General features: G+C 40.8%; 1 protein-coding gene across 24 annotated transcripts in view; it reads left to right on the top strand.

Moving 5' to 3' along the window:
• The window catches only part of Ktn1 (kinectin 1), an 85587-nt gene that overhangs the window by 24756 nt on the left and 45479 nt on the right, over positions 1-15352 (top strand). For all 24 annotated transcript variants that reach the window (XM_052191648.1, XM_052191668.1, XM_052191672.1 and 21 more), the window contains exons 8-14: positions 4363-4469; positions 5685-5817; positions 7033-7120; positions 11405-11571; positions 12750-12818; positions 13978-14015; positions 15019-15109. In XM_052191648.1, the coding sequence (XP_052047608.1) occupies positions 4363-4469; positions 5685-5817; positions 7033-7120; positions 11405-11571; positions 12750-12818; positions 13978-14015; positions 15019-15109 (693 nt within the window). The remainder of the gene's footprint in view (positions 1-4362; positions 4470-5684; positions 5818-7032; positions 7121-11404; positions 11572-12749; positions 12819-13977; positions 14016-15018; positions 15110-15352) is intronic.

Raw genomic sequence — 15352 nt, 5'->3', positions numbered from 1 at the left:
GCAGGAACTCAAGTTCGAGCAGCCAAAGATACCTAGATCCTGATAATGAGAAGAGGTGGACCAGCCAGTCCCCAGGAGCTACATGGGGTCTGGTGTCCTGGCGTCCGAGTGGAGACCGGTGACAGCGACCCCTGGGTGGTCACTCATGGCATCTCTATACTTTCCTCCAGTCTCTGAATGTTTCAGACATTGTGTTCTTGTGATCTTTCCTATGGATCATTCACTTTAAGGATTTTAGTTAGGACTGTGCCACCTCCTTTTCTTCCGTTCCCTTGATGAACAAAGCTTGGATTTGCCAGTTGAGATTTTAATATTTCCCATAACGCACTTCTTCTAAATTGTTACTTTTATTTGCTGGCTGATGCTTTAGTTCTAAAGGAAAGTACAGATCTGAAATTTAACATTATTAATGTCAAGTTCTTACTGATCAAGTTTTTTTTTTTTAAATTTTCTAATAGTTTAAGTTATTTTCTTTATGTTGAATCCTTTGAATTTTATCTTTACTGGTCTATATCTTAGAGATATTTTATATAAAATTTGAGGCAGGCAAATATAAGGATACCTTAGTAGCCTGGGACTCTACTTGGTTTAGGCTGTGCTCATACCCCCTTCATAAGAATGCATCTAGCAACCGAGGACCCTTACCTCCGTTGAGCTGCATGTTTGCCCACTCACCTCCAACAGTGGAGTAAATTACTCTTTCTCTAACATTCTTCTCGTGGTTAATTTCTGGTAAACATATTTTGGGACTTGTCCAGGTACCGGAGGCAGTAGGCCCATCCTGTCTGACCTAGCTTTGGATGTATAAGTGGTCAGACAGACTGTGTCCTCTGAGTAAATAGAGGAAAAAACCTATTTACCTACTGTAGCTTTAATTTTTTCAAAGCCTACTTTTAATGATAGGTCTTAAACATTTTAACAACCTCCTGTCTAGCCCACTGCCAATAGAGGTAGTAGATAAGAAAGGTTAGGATATGGCGGGGATGAGGGGGAGGGGAGTGGGGTGGGGAAGCGGACCTGTTTAGAAATGGGTCTGAGGAGCAAATTTTACCTGCTCTGTGAGGAAATTAGCAGTTCAGTTCATAGGTCAGCAGTGGCACCTTGATCCACTCCCAAAAACTTCACTGATACACCAGCAGTCTACTTTGGTAGAGTCCAGATAGCAAACCCAGATCGGTAGCAGTGGTATGACCTAGCAGGAACAGCCAGGCCTCAGCTGAGTCTGCATAAATCTGGAGGGATTAAGACCAGTAGGAACACCAGGAGAAATTCCTTGTCATGCCTTTCTCAAGGAAGTAAAGATCAGCGAAGATGTGAGACCCAAGAAAGCTAGCTATGCAAACTAGTAAGCCCATCCTCCACCACTGTCTGTTGAGTCCTGTTTATACTCCCTCGAAACAAGTCCTCCATGAGTCTGGCCTTACCACTCGTCTTGCCTCAGCTCATGAGTCTGAGTCTTTTTCAGCTGACATCACTTTACTAATCCGCCCAAGTTTGCAGAAGCAGACGAGGCCTTTGCTATGCAATGTAGGGTGGACCAATACATACATGCGTCTTTTCACATGCTTGCTCTAGCAAAATATCCTCTCATTTGTGTCTGCTTCAGTGAACTGTTTGTTCCTTCATGAGTGTGACTTTTTTTTTTTTTTTTTTTTTTTTTGGTTTTTTGGATTTGTTTTTTTCGAGACAGGGTTTCTCTGTATAGCCCTGGCTGTCCTGGAACTTACTCTGTAGACCAGGCTGGCCTCGAACTCAGAAATCCGCCTGCCTCTGCCTCCCAGAGTGCTGGGATTACAGGCATGCGCCACCACCACCCGGCCGTGACTTTTTACCTTCAAGAAACACTCCTTCCAGTGTTTGCCCCAGCAAAACATCATCTGCTGACACAACTAATTTCCAAAGAACCCTTAGTTGGCTTGCATAGATTAAAATCAGATGCATCATAGGAAGGGACAGGTATATCAAACAAAGGCTTGCATAATCAGGCCTGCCCAACAAAACAGAACTGCTGATATTTGCCTGTAGCAACCAACTCATTCTCCTAGACTCCTAGACAAGGGCCCCAGACAATAGCCAGGGTCTAGCTCAAGAAGCACACTTGAAGTGTTACTGTGGTTTAGTTTTATTTTTCAGTAGTTTCCTTGCCAGTTTGCAATCTGTCAGTGTTTTGATATTAAGGTGTTTAAGGTTTCCAAGAACCTGGAAACACTTAGTTCAGACAGTAACTGACCAAGTCAGCTCAGCCAGTCACCAGGGTCTCAAGGGAGGGAGTGAGGATTAAAGAAAAAAGAGACAATTTAAAGACATTTTAACATGACCCCAGCAAGTGCTGAAGCGAATTTATTTTTTTTCAGTCTGCTTTTATACAATTGTAGATATAGACTGCAAATATATGCAATATATATGCAAAGAATAGAGTCAATTCTAGGTTAAAGACAAAGTCAAGGCATAAACAAAGGACCCGGATTACTGTATTCAGGGACTTAACAAGACAATCAAGATACAAAGAACACATTCCTCATTTGTGTCCATTTTGAGCCCACTCCCATGCCCTAGCCCAATGTAAATATTCTTGCCAATATCCTTGAAGTGGCTGCACCAAGAGCTCCCCACAAGTAAGCCTGATAATATAGTTATCCCTGCATTCAGCTCTTAGCTTAGTTATGTATAGAATTACATATAGAATAATTACAGTCCTTACTACTATAATTTTTTTGTATTTTAACTTGTAATTAGTTCCAGATTTTTTTTAAATGAAAAAATTATTCTTCATACCTAACAAAGTTCAGTGTTTCTCACAGAAATATTGCCAATAACAAATGAGTGGCATCATTAGGTTCTTACTGTCCACTGTTTCTAGGGTTTGTTTTCTTCTGTCTTCTTGTTCCTAAGTAATGTGAGATATTCAAGAACTGATTTTCACCTGACTTCAGTTTTTTTAGAACATGTTCTTTTTTACTATTTTTAAAAAACATTTATGTTATGTGTCTGAGTCTCTGGAATTGCAAATGCTTGCGGACTGCCTGTAGTGCTGAGGATTGACTTGGGTCCTCTATTAGAGCAACACGTGCTCTTAACCAGTGGACTGTCACTCCAGCACACTGGAGACATGTTAGAGCCGCCTCTCAGGTTCACTACTCTGCTTCTGCTTGATGGCTTGTAGAGGTCAGGATGTATAAATCTATATATGGAGTTCATAGAATCCTCTGAAAACTAGAAATACAGACTTTCTTTTGTTAGCTGAATTGTTAGTAAGATTATCAACAGGTATTCATTTCTCTTAATGGAACAATTTATTTAGTAAAGGAAGACAAGTTGTTATGTGACCTTAAGAATTAGTGTTCTTTATTTTATAATTCTGAAATTAAAAAAATTAGAAGCCAAAGAAATGTTACAGCAGTGATTGTAGTGGTTGAGGAATGAGTATGAGTTACTTAGGAATCATGTGTATGGATGTAATGATGGTCATGTAGCAGATGGGTATGCTTAACGCCATTGGCCTTTATACACATGACTGTGGTGGTGCCAGCGTGTGGCTCTGTGAGCCTCTTGCCAAGCCTGACGCCTTGAGTTCAATTCCTGGGACTCAGGTGGTAGAGAGCGAACTAATTCCATACTGTTTCCTCTGAGCACATGCACATGTGCATGTGCTCACACAGCACACATAGCACACAACACAGATGTGAGTAAAGAAGATAGGGGCTCAGTGGTACATTTTATGTCACTTATGATATAAAATTATTTTACTTAGCACAGTAAAAAAAACCCAGCATCATGAATGTTTTTCAAGTAGATTTTATGGTGTCTCTTAGTTATGCTTAATTTATAACTTTATAAATGTTTGTGCATACTTATAATGTTTAAACATTGGATAGCTAAAATTTTTGGGAGGATGGTTTCTCCATTTGTTGTCCTGGGTGGTCTATAACTTGCTATGTAGAGCAGGTCAGCCTTAAAATTCACAGAGCTCTACCTGTTTCTGCCTCTCACTTGCTGGGATTAAAGACATGTGCCATTTGATCCAACTTAAAACTTTAAATATTGTTAATATAATATTGACATATTCTGGGGTCAGAACAGTACTTCTGTGTTGGGTATGTTAAGTCCCAAATCATATTTTAGTTAAAAAATGAGGCATGTTTGGCATTTTACCTCAGATATAATTCAGCTGATGATCTTGTTAGGGTCTGAACTGGACAGTTTGTTCTTCACATTTATTACTAAGCAGTTTTTTAAGTCACTTTATATTGACCTGAAGAAGATGGTTTGTATTTCATTTTCTTTAGGCTTTTTACTCTTTTATTATAGTGCAGTTTCTTTGCTGATCTGTTTCCTAATAAATCTTTTATATTTTTAAATTAGTTTCAGCAAGTTCGGGAACAAATGGAAGCTGAGATAGCTCATTTGAAGCAGGAAAATGGTATCCTGAGAGACGCTGTCAGTAACACTACAAACCAGCTGGAAAGCAAGTATGTCTGCAGATGCCTCCTCCTCAGCTGAGTGACAGGCTGTTCACCTGTCATAAGGAGGTGTCGGAGAGTGATTGGCTCAATGATCGCTTCCTCCATTTGCTTCTAATCTTGAGTTACTTTTCAGGAACCACTGTTTTCTGTGTGTGAAGACCTGGCTCTCTGGCTCTCTGAGTAGTGCAGACTGCCCCGCCCCTTGAGCATCAGTATTGCCCGTGAAGTAGCACGCATACACTGAAGCTACACTGAAGCTACACTGAAGCTGCCCTCCTCTAGCCTAGCACTTCTTAGATGTCATTATTCTTAGTAGCACCTGCCAATCTTCCTTACCCTGTAAAGCTTGTGATCCAGGGGCCCAGGTGGTTCATGGGGCGCTTAGAGATGCTAGTAGTCTTGCACAAAGTAAGCACTGGTTATCATTTGCAATATGAAGTAAAAACTTCCTCGTTAGAATTGGAAATGTTCGCTTCCTCTGGACAACAGGAAGTCCTGTTACAGTGGTATTGGTATTAGGAGATTGTTGTTTTTGGAAAGTTTTACATTCTGTGTCATGAGTATTTTGCCTGCATGTCTGTGTACAGAAGAAGGTGTCAGATTTTTTAGAACTAGAATTAAGGATGGCTATGAGTCACGTGTGGGTAATAGGACCAAACATGGGCCCATTGCAAAAGCAACACATGCTCTTAGCTAGCAGCTGAACTTTCTGTCTAGTGTCCATATTAGGAGGTTTTAGATCAGTTTAATGGTAGCAGCACCTGTCATGTATCTGTTCATGCTGCTGAGTATTTGGTTATCCACTTTTTCTTGATATTTTATGGTGATTTTCAAATTTAAAATTATTTTATTTTGTTATTAAGGTGTGTATGCCATGGCTTGTGTGTCCTGTTTTGCTCTGTGCAGTGTATGTGGAGGACACAGCAGCTTTGGGAGTCAGCTCTCTCCAGCCTCTGTGGAATTTGGGGTGGCACAAAGGTTTTTGAGCTTGAATAGTTCTTACTCTCTTAGGCAACCTTTCCCCACTGTAGTGGTTTTTAGAGCTTGCCCTCATTTGAATTGTTTAAGACTACACTCGGAATGGTACTGCTACTCAGTCATGTTCCTTTCTGTGTGCCTGTTAGTGGGGTTGCTAGTTCAGCATAATTACCACAGGCTATGTTGTGCTTGTGAGTTCTTCATGTATGTAACAATGCAGCCCCAGTCAAGTCACTGTTGCAGGCAGTCTGCAGAGCTAACTAAACTGCGCCAAGATTGTGGGCGGCTGGTGAACGAGCTGAACGAGAAGACAGGGAAGCTGCAGCAAGAGGGGGTCCAGAAGAAGAGCGCTGAGCAGGCCGCCGCCCAGCTGAAGGTGACCGCCCCGCCCCGCCCCGCCCCGCCCCGCCCCGCCCCGCCCTCCACCAGCTCCTAAAGGGCATGGTGCCGCTGCCACCCGTGACCTATTGTGTGTATAGGTTTGAGAAATTAGCATGACGTTTAATTAGACTCACATTCTAAGGGCTCTGCCTTTTCAAAGTTATGTCTTGGTAATAATTGATCATAGGGCTGGGTTTGAAGCTATAAACTGAGATAAGAAAAATGAAGCCCAGTGATAAATAAGGGTTGAATTATTGTGTGTGTGTTATTTTATATATGCCTACATGGCTACATGTGTAAGGCAAAAATAATTTTAGAAACCTTTAGCATTACTTTTATCATCTCTAACTTAAGTTAGACCTCAGCATTGGTGCTGGGTCTCCCCTAGAGCCACTCCAGTGGCTCCACCCGAGCCCTTCGTGCACAAAACCTTGCTGTTCTGTTTTCAGACCCAGAGTGACAGGTGTGTGCTAATATGCTTATGCTGTCAGGAGATGTGGAGTTGTCAGGCTGCTTGAGGAGGAGCAGAGTCGCCCTTTCATGTCACAGGAGCTCGGAAGCTTACATGTTTAAGACATGGTAGCTACCTGTTCCTCCTTTTTCTGAGGAAGAAGATTTTCTATAAATATATAGTTCAATTTGTAGAGGTTATGTGCTTACTATGAACCCCCACCCATACTGATATATAGTACACCTTGATGCCAGTTCCACACAGTTTTCTTATTACCTATAGAAGATTTATAACTTGTTATTTTCTTTATCTTTTCCTTCTTGAGTTTTGTTCAATACTTTGTTAAAGTGATGTCAGTGTCGTTCCTTTAACACTGGAGATTCTGGGGGATTTTTTTGTTGACATGGATGAAGGAGTATGATAAGGGCATCATAGTTAATAGTCTTAGTGATTACAATATGTATATTTCAAAATATGTAAAATTTTAGGTACTCACTGAGATTTGGCAATAGATACTGTCTTGCCTCTTAATAGCTTAAGGACTTAGGAATGGTTGATGATGAAAAGTGGTTTCTAGCTCAGTGGGTTAGATAAGTTTGTAGGAGCAGCTGTCTGTCATGATCTAATGTCCTTGGAACTGAGTTCCTGGGGTGTTGGAGAAGATGATGGGTGTGGCCGGTAAAGAAATGGCTCTCTTTTTTACAGTTGAATCTTGTCAGAGTTGATTTTCATTTTTTCCCTTTTTCTTTCTATATCAAGGTTCAACTACAAGAAGCTGAGAGGCGGTGGGAAGAAGTTCAAAGCTACATCAGGAAGAGGACGGCAGAGCATGAGGCGGCACAGCAAGGTAAAGGAGTGGCATGGGTGTGGGCGGGGACCCTTCCTCTCTGCTGTCAGGAGAGAAAGATTATTTGGCATATATAAAAATAGATTTTTGTCCTTTCAGATTATCTTATTTCTTCAACATTTATTAGGTGTAAAATAAGCAACCTGGTGGCTTTGCCTGCAGTGAGAATTAGCATCTTATGGGCTGGTGAGAGCAGGGCGTGACCCTGTTTTCCCCTGTCCTCGTAGCCTTAGGAAGAGAGTTGCTTCCGTGGATCTGCCTGCCTTTATCCGCATGACCTTTGCCTACTCATTTGCCCGTGTGACGGGGCATTTGTTACGCTGCTTCCATCTCCGCTGTTCCCTTCTGTCTCAGGGTTTCTATTGAGGTGACAAGCACTGTGACCAAAGTCAACCTGGCCAGGAAATGATTTATTTCATCTTAGAGCTTGATGAGAAGTCAGAGCAGGAAAGAGGGAGGGATCTGGAGGCAGGAACTAGAGCAGAGGCCATGCTGGAGTGCTGCTTACTAACTTTCTTCCTATGCCTTGTTCAGTCTGCTTTCTTAAAGCTCTGCCCTGGGGCCTCCCACATAAAACAGTCAGGGAATGCCCTGCCAGCCTGTCTGCAGGCCAGTCATCTGGAACAGTTGCTTGATTTCTTTTTCTTAGATGTGTCAAATTGACATAAACACTAGCTAGAACGTCTTTTTACACTTGAATGTGCCTCCACATAGGATAAATAAGAGTTTTGACTTGTTAGCTCTTTGGTTTCCTCTGAGTATCGCTTTTGGTCAACACCAAAATGAATACAGCAAAATAAACACAGGATACTTTAATAAGACTTCTGCTTTTTTTTGTTGTTGTTGTCTTTTGTTTTTTGGATTTGCTTTTTTCAAGACAGGGTTTCTCTGTATAGTCCTGGCTGTCCTGGAACTCACTCTGTAGACCAGGCTGGCCTCGAACTCAGAAATCCGCCTGCCTCTGCCTCCCAGAGTGCTGGGATTACAGGTGTGCACCACCACCACCCGGCTAAGACTTCTGCTTTTATATAAAGATGGTATTTATATTAAGATACTTTAACTTATTTACATATGTAGCGTTATTTGTGTTATGAGTGAAAAGCAGGAATCTTGCTGCTATCAGTAAGACTATCAATATAAACCAAACAACTATAGAGAGTAGTAAAACAGCATTCTTTATGTAACTGCTGTTTTATTTATTTCATCTTATGTATGTGAGTGCTTTGTATGCACGTGTGTGTGTCCATGGTGTGTATGTGTGCCTGGTGCCCCAAGAGTTCAGAAGAAGGTATGGGATCCCCTGGGGCTGGAGTTACAGATGGTTGTGGCCTTCCATGTGGGTGCTCAGAACCAAACCTGAGTCTTCCTCTGCTCTAACTGCCAAGCCGTCCCTCCACCCTCTCTCTCACTGTACCCTTTCCCTTTCTCTCAGTGGGCTACCTCATGTTGTGCTCTAACTGATCATGCCTTTCAGACCTCAGTATTTTACTCTATATTTCTAAGCAAATTTAATACTGGTACTTAAAGAAGTGAGGTTGTTTTTTGGTTTGTTTTGATTTTGGCAGCTTCTCTGCATAGCCCTGTATCTCATTATGTATACCAAGTGGGCCTTGAACTCAAAGATGCACTTGCCTTTACCTTCTGTGTACTAGGATTAAAGGCATGAGCCACCATCCAGCTAAAGTGAATATTCTTTTTTTTTGTTGTTTTTTGTTTTTGTTTTTTTGTTTTTTTGTTTTTTTGAAACAGGGTTTCTCTGTATAGTCCTGGCTGTCCTGGAACTCACTTTGTAGACCAGACTGGCCTCGACTCAGAAATCCGCCTGCCTCTGCCTCCCAAGTGCTGGGGTATAAGGGGTGTGCCACCACACCCGGCCTAAAGTGAATATTCTTAAAAGATAAACTTTATTATATAAAAAAACAGACTTGTAAATCATCCAGACCCAGTTTTATAATCTCAGTGAACCACACAGAGTAGCTATTCCAAAGCTACGCAGCTTCACATTGGGTTTTACTCGTTCATGGAAATGTTTTTATGTATTAGTTGCCACCAAAAAAATGGGAAATCCATGCAGAGTTTTAACTAGAAAAGCAGCTAGTTGTGTCTCACTTTTCGTAACTCGTGTCTATCGCTGGCATCTGGTCCTTCCTTGTGCCCACCCCTAGTGGTTAGCTTTTGCTCTTTTCCTTGTGTTATGCTGTGTCCACCCGCACGCACATTCGTTTATATATATATATGCATGTGGTATTGGCTAGAGTCTGTAAGAGAATAATACAGGGTTTCTTTCTTTGTGAAGTTTTGACCTCACTAAATTATTTTTTTTCAGTTTCCCTTTCCTTCTCCTTTCTTTCCCTCCCTCCCTCTCTCCCGTTTTTGTTTTTATTTTTCTAGACAAGAAATATTTTATTTCTCTGTGTAGCTTTGGCTGTCCTGAACTCACTGTGTAGATCAGGGTATCCTCGGACTCATAGAGATCCCCCTGCCTCTACCTCTTGAGTGCTGGGATTAAAGGTTTACACTGCTGCTGCCCAGCCCTAAATCTATTTTCCTGAATATTTTGTGATTACATTTTTCTTTAGAGCTGGACAGTATTCCATTACACACACACACACACACACACACACACACACACACACACACACACACACACACACACACACACACGTGTGCACACACTCACTCTTACAGGTACCACATTTCATTATCTGCCTGTTGGTAGACATTGGGCTGATTCTGATTGTGTCTAGTGAGTCTATCAGAAGTCAAGGGTTGCCTCTTTTTGGTGGAAACTGACTTTGTGTTTTAGAAAGTAAGATGCTAATCTGCTTTCTCTCCCGTAGCTCAGTGTTCTGAAATGCACTTCCATTCCATCAGTGTTCATGTTCTGAACTCGTGACCAGGATACGTGTTTAACTGATCTGTTCATTTGTACTGTTTAGTTCCTGAAGTTTATTACTACTGGATTTTGCCCTTACTTGATGCTGTTTTATTTAAAAATTTTTGTCCAGTGTTGAACATTTCTTGATCCACCGCCCTTGAACATCTTAAACGCTAGCCTTTCTTCATGGCCTCTCCTGGAGGAGTCGTCGTCATGCTTGTTCTAGTGCTCTAATGCTTACCTCCTAGGCCCAAGACCCACTTCCTCTCTGCCACTCTGCCTGCCTTTGTCACTGCCACGTTCTCCTACACTGGCTAAAACTTTGTCCTTTTCTCTAGCTGCACATGAGTATGCCTAGAAGTGCATTTGTGGAGGCCTTCCGTAATCTGAAAATATTTTTATCATGGAAGATCGGTTTGTCTGGGGATTGAGCTATACACCAGCAATGATTTCATCTGAAGAATTTGATATCATGAGCTTAGTGTTTTAGTTTTAACTGTTGGTAATAGATACTTCGCTTCTGTGAGTTCTAATCCCAGATTGTCCATTATAACATGCTCGATTTTCAGTATTTTTTTCTGAGTTGTATTGTTTTATGAATGTGAGAACTTACTTTCTTCAGGACATATTAAGACACTTGCACAGCTACATATTTCTGACTGTGGTAATGGGTTCTGATCTATGTATGTTCATTGTATGGGACAGGGTGGTGATTCTCATGTTGCCAGTGATGTTCTGTCATTAGCCTTTTGATTTAGGTTTCCCTTTCTCTTTTCTACCAAATTAGTGGTTATCATTAAATTCACATTGTCTTCATTTATTGCGATTTTGAGTTTATATATATATATATATATATATATATATACTTTTTCTGATTTTTCTTTTTGGTGTGTGTATGTGTGTGTATGTGGGGGTTACCTGTATAGGAAAGAAGAAAGGAAACAAAAAAAGTTATTCTTCATTTCAAATTACTTAATACTTTAAATGTCAGCTTTTAGAAATAGATTTACTTGGCATCTCTATGTGTAGCAGAGTTCAAGGAATTTTCATGGAATTTGTTAACATAATTATTAAGGAATCTTTAAGGAAATAAAGAGTGCTTTCAGGAAATGGTAGAACCATTTAAAGACTCTTATCTCCCATTTGGTAAATGCTTGTTGAGTATGCAGTAGTGCGCCCAGCCTCGGGCACTGCTCTGGGTATAGAGACAGCACCGACTCTGATGCAGAAGAGGTCACTCTGGAATTACACAAGTGGTGGGCGCTGCCCAGAGGGTGAGCCGCTGAGGATGCCGAAGGGGACAGCAGGTCTGTGCAAGTGTTCCAGAGAGGGCCGTGCGTACACTGAGAGACAGTCGGGCGGAAGAAGAGCCATGTTGTAAGCTGTAGTATTTTTGTGTCATCCAGACTTACAGAGTAAATTTGTGGCCAAAGAAAATGAAGTGCAGAGTCTCCACAGTAAGCTCACAGACACGCTGGTATCGAAGCAGCAGCTGGAGCAAAGGCTGATGCAGTTACTGGAGTCAGAGCAGAAGAGGGCGAGCAAGGAGGAGTCACTGCAAGGCCAAGTGCAGGTGCCTGCTTTCCTTTCTTTAAGAATAAGGGATTCTATCTATGTGATTACATGCCCTACAAAGTAATTAAGTCATGCGTTTGAGACGGAGGGAGATGAGCCATTGGAGAGGTTGGGGGAATGGTCTAATTATAATTTAATTCAGAAATTATAACTAAAGAAAAATTCAAAACTGATCCAAAGTGTTCAAATCATTAAGAAAAAGAAAATAGGATAAGTAAAGTGTGGTGTGTCCTAATTCATTCTTTCATTCTTTTCTTTTCTCTCTTCTTTCCTTTCCTTTCCCTTTCCCTTTTTCCCTCTTTTCCCTCTTTTCCCTCTTTTCCCTCTTTTCCCTCTTTTCCCTCTTTTCCCTTTTCCCTCTTTTCCCTCTTTTCCCTCTTTTCCCTCTTTTCCCTCTTTTCCCTCTTTTCCCTCTTTTCCCTCTTTTCCCTCTTTTCCCTCTTTTCCCTCTTTTCCCTCTTTTCCCTCTTTTCCCTCTTTTCCCTCTTTTCCCTCTTTTCCCTCTTTTCCCTCTTTTCCCTCTTTTCCCTCTTTTCCCTCTTTTCCCTCTTTTCCCTCTCCCTTTGCCTTTCCCTTTTCTTTTCTTTTCTTTTCTTTTCTTTTCTCTTTCTTTCTGTCTTTCTGTCTTTCTTTTCTTTCTTTTCCTTCCTTCCTTCCTTTCTCTTTCTCTCTCTCTCTCTCTCTCTCTCTCTCTCTCTCTCTCTCTCTCTCGCTTTCTTTCTTTTTCTTGGATTTATTTATTTTATTTATATGAGTAGCTGTCTTCAGATGCACCAGAAAAAGGCATCAGATCCCATTACAGTTGGTTGTGAGCTACCATGTGGTTGCTGGGACTTGAACTCAGGACCTCTGGAAGAGCAGTTAGTGCTTTTAACCACTGAGCCATCTCTCCAGCCTTTATGTCCTAATTTGTAATGGTGATAAGTAATTAACATTTAATATTTGAGCATGTGTTAAAGATGAACTCCTCCACTTCCTTAGCACTTTTTGTGATAGGATCAGGACAGTAAAACAGCCTCGATGTCTGCCTTGTAAATGAGCTCAAAATAGAATGCTTAACTGCTTTAAATAAAGGTACTTTAAAGATATCAAGAATATGTAAATCTTTGTTCATGTATACTTGGATATTTATTAATGATACCTTTGTCCTCTCTTTTCGTTTGCTGTTGATGAAAGGATATTTTGGAACAAAATGAGGCTTTGAAAGCTCAGATTCAACAGTTCCATTCCCAGATAGCAGCTCAGGTAATGGTGCTTTTTAATTGGTTACTATTAGTCATAGCTTTCCAGCTGTGTGTAGACTAGGGCTGATGTAGTGATTGATGCACTGCACGCAGCACTGCTTTGCTCAGGAATCCCACACATGCATAGTATTTGCAGAAGACTCAATTTGAAGTTAATGGCAAACATTGATATCATTGCCCTTTGATTGATTGATTGACTGATTATTGATAGGCTTTGGAATATAAACAATAGAACATTCAGAAAAATGTGAAAGTTTCCACAAATACATATACTATAAATTTCAATTTCTGTTGAATGTTAAAATTATAAATATTATTTGTAGCAACAAGTATTAGAAATTTAACTCTTGGACTGCTGAGCTGACTCAGCAGTTGCATGTGCCTGCTGCTGGTCCTAGCACCTGTGCCAGGTGATTCACAACTGCCTGTCACACCACTCCAGGGAATCTAATGGCCTCCTCCGTCACTGCAGTCATGTCAACATGCTCATGTCCCCCAATGCTTAAACATATTCCAAACAAAAAATTTTTAAAAAAGAAAGAGTTTGGCTTTTAAGGAAAAAGTGATTTTAACATTAAAAGTGAATTTTACAGTTCAAACATTCAAAGCTTTGTGCACATAAATGGTTTTTCCTAATTGCTTTTTTGTAGAGATGATTCTTTAAAATTAGCTGGGGAAGAACCATCTAGTTTAGCAGAATGGAGCTGTATGTTCGTGAGTTCCCAACCCCACTTGGCTTGGGATCTCTGTCAGCTGAGTAGTGTTCCAGCCTGCCAGAGTGCCTGACCTGGGCGCCCTGAGAACCGTAGAGTGGAAAGACAGCACTGGCTTTCTCCTCAACTGTTTGATCGTGAAGGGCGTCCTGTCAGATAACTTTGCTGAGGAAGAGATGCACAGGGGTAGAGATGGCCTTTGTGGTTGGCCCTGCCCCATATGTACCTGTCGATTGTCATTATTCTGTGATGTGATGTGTAATTCCTTAATAGTGGCTGTTGGTGATCAGACATGCTTTCAGAATGATAGCTACACCATAGGCCAGATATGTCTGTAACAACTTTATATGTTAATTTCTCTCTCTTTATAAACTCTGTTGTGATTATTGTACAGCTTTTAAGCTTTTTCTCAAATGCTCTTATGTTGATAATGTTTTTCTTTCTCAGACCTCCGCTTCAGTTCTAGCAGAAGAATTACATAAAGTGTAAGCTTGCCATTCCACACTTCTCTTATAATTGATAACCACTAACAGATACCTGGTTGATAAAATACAAAATTAGTTTCATTCTTTACCTGTTTGGAAAATTACCCTAAACTCTATTTTGATCTTTTCTTCTAACCTGTGTCTGTTTAGTCCTCAAACTTTATACTTCGTTTTTCGTTGTTGTTATGATAGAGCTGCCTAACTTTCCTTCACTTGGGATATTGGTAATTATGTAGAAGAGGCAATTGTGTTTTCAGAGTAGTGGAAGGAAATTAGCGCCTCTTTGTGCTTATGGCTCTTCTGTGTCTAGCCCTGTCGTAGTAGGCCTTACACTCAAAGTAAATTTGCAGTTACATATTAGACAGATGTGCGTCAGTTGTGTGCAGACGACTGATAATCTGGTTTTGATACCAGACTTTTCAATGTAAATTAACTTCTTTGACTTAAGTTTTAAATAATGGATCTGCCTGTCTGTCTCTTTGTCTGCCTGTCTGTCTGTCTTTCCTTCTGTATATCTATGATTTGAGGCCTCATTCTGTAGCCTAGACTGGCCTTGAATTTGTAGTGAGCTTCTGCCTTTGCCTCCTGAGTACAGGTGTGAGCCACCATCCTGCAATAAAGTAGGGGATATTTTGGGGTGGAGAAATGCTTTAGTAGGAAAGAAAGGCTCTCATTGTCATGCCTGATTGACTTAAGTACTATCCCCTGGTCTCTCAGGCAGGAAGGAGGGTGCAAACTTGCAAGTTTTCTCTCTCTCTCTCTCTCTCTCTCTCTCTCTGGGGGCATCATAACTTATGATACTTACTAGTATCATGACTTAGAATACTTACTAGTATACTAGTATACTAAAATAATGACTCTAGAAAGAGAAAGTATGGGTTATATGAGAAAGTTGTTTAGTTAAGATTTAACTTACATGGAAAGTTAAGTCCTTTCCATGTAAGACTTTTAAATTCTGTTGTTTGTAAATGCTTACTAAAAACACAAATGTATTTTCTTGAAGGATTGCAGAAAAAGACAAACAGCTAAAGCAGACTGAAGATTCCTTAGCAAGTGAACAGGATCACTTGGCAAGCAAGGAGGAGGAGCTGAAGGTACAGTGCTCCCCCACGTGCTACGGTGGTTACAGGACTGCAGTGGTTACAGGAGGTTGGAGTACCCTGAAGATTAGAGTCACATATATTTGTATGAAGGATGGAAAACACTCTAGAACTTGTGGAAAGCGCTTTCTCTTTTGTAAAGTATAAAGAAGGACACTTCTTATGCTCTAAAAGGAAAACCCAGAAGAGTTCAACTCTCATAATGCATTCCATAACAATTTCAGAAATTTGTCAAAT

This window comes from Apodemus sylvaticus, chromosome 8 (assembly GCF_947179515.1).
Source record: "Apodemus sylvaticus chromosome 8, mApoSyl1.1, whole genome shotgun sequence".
NCBI lineage: Eukaryota > Metazoa > Chordata > Mammalia > Rodentia > Muridae > Apodemus > Apodemus sylvaticus.
Note: the sequence above shows the minus strand (reverse complement) of the source record. Positions and strands in the feature narration are given on the sequence as shown.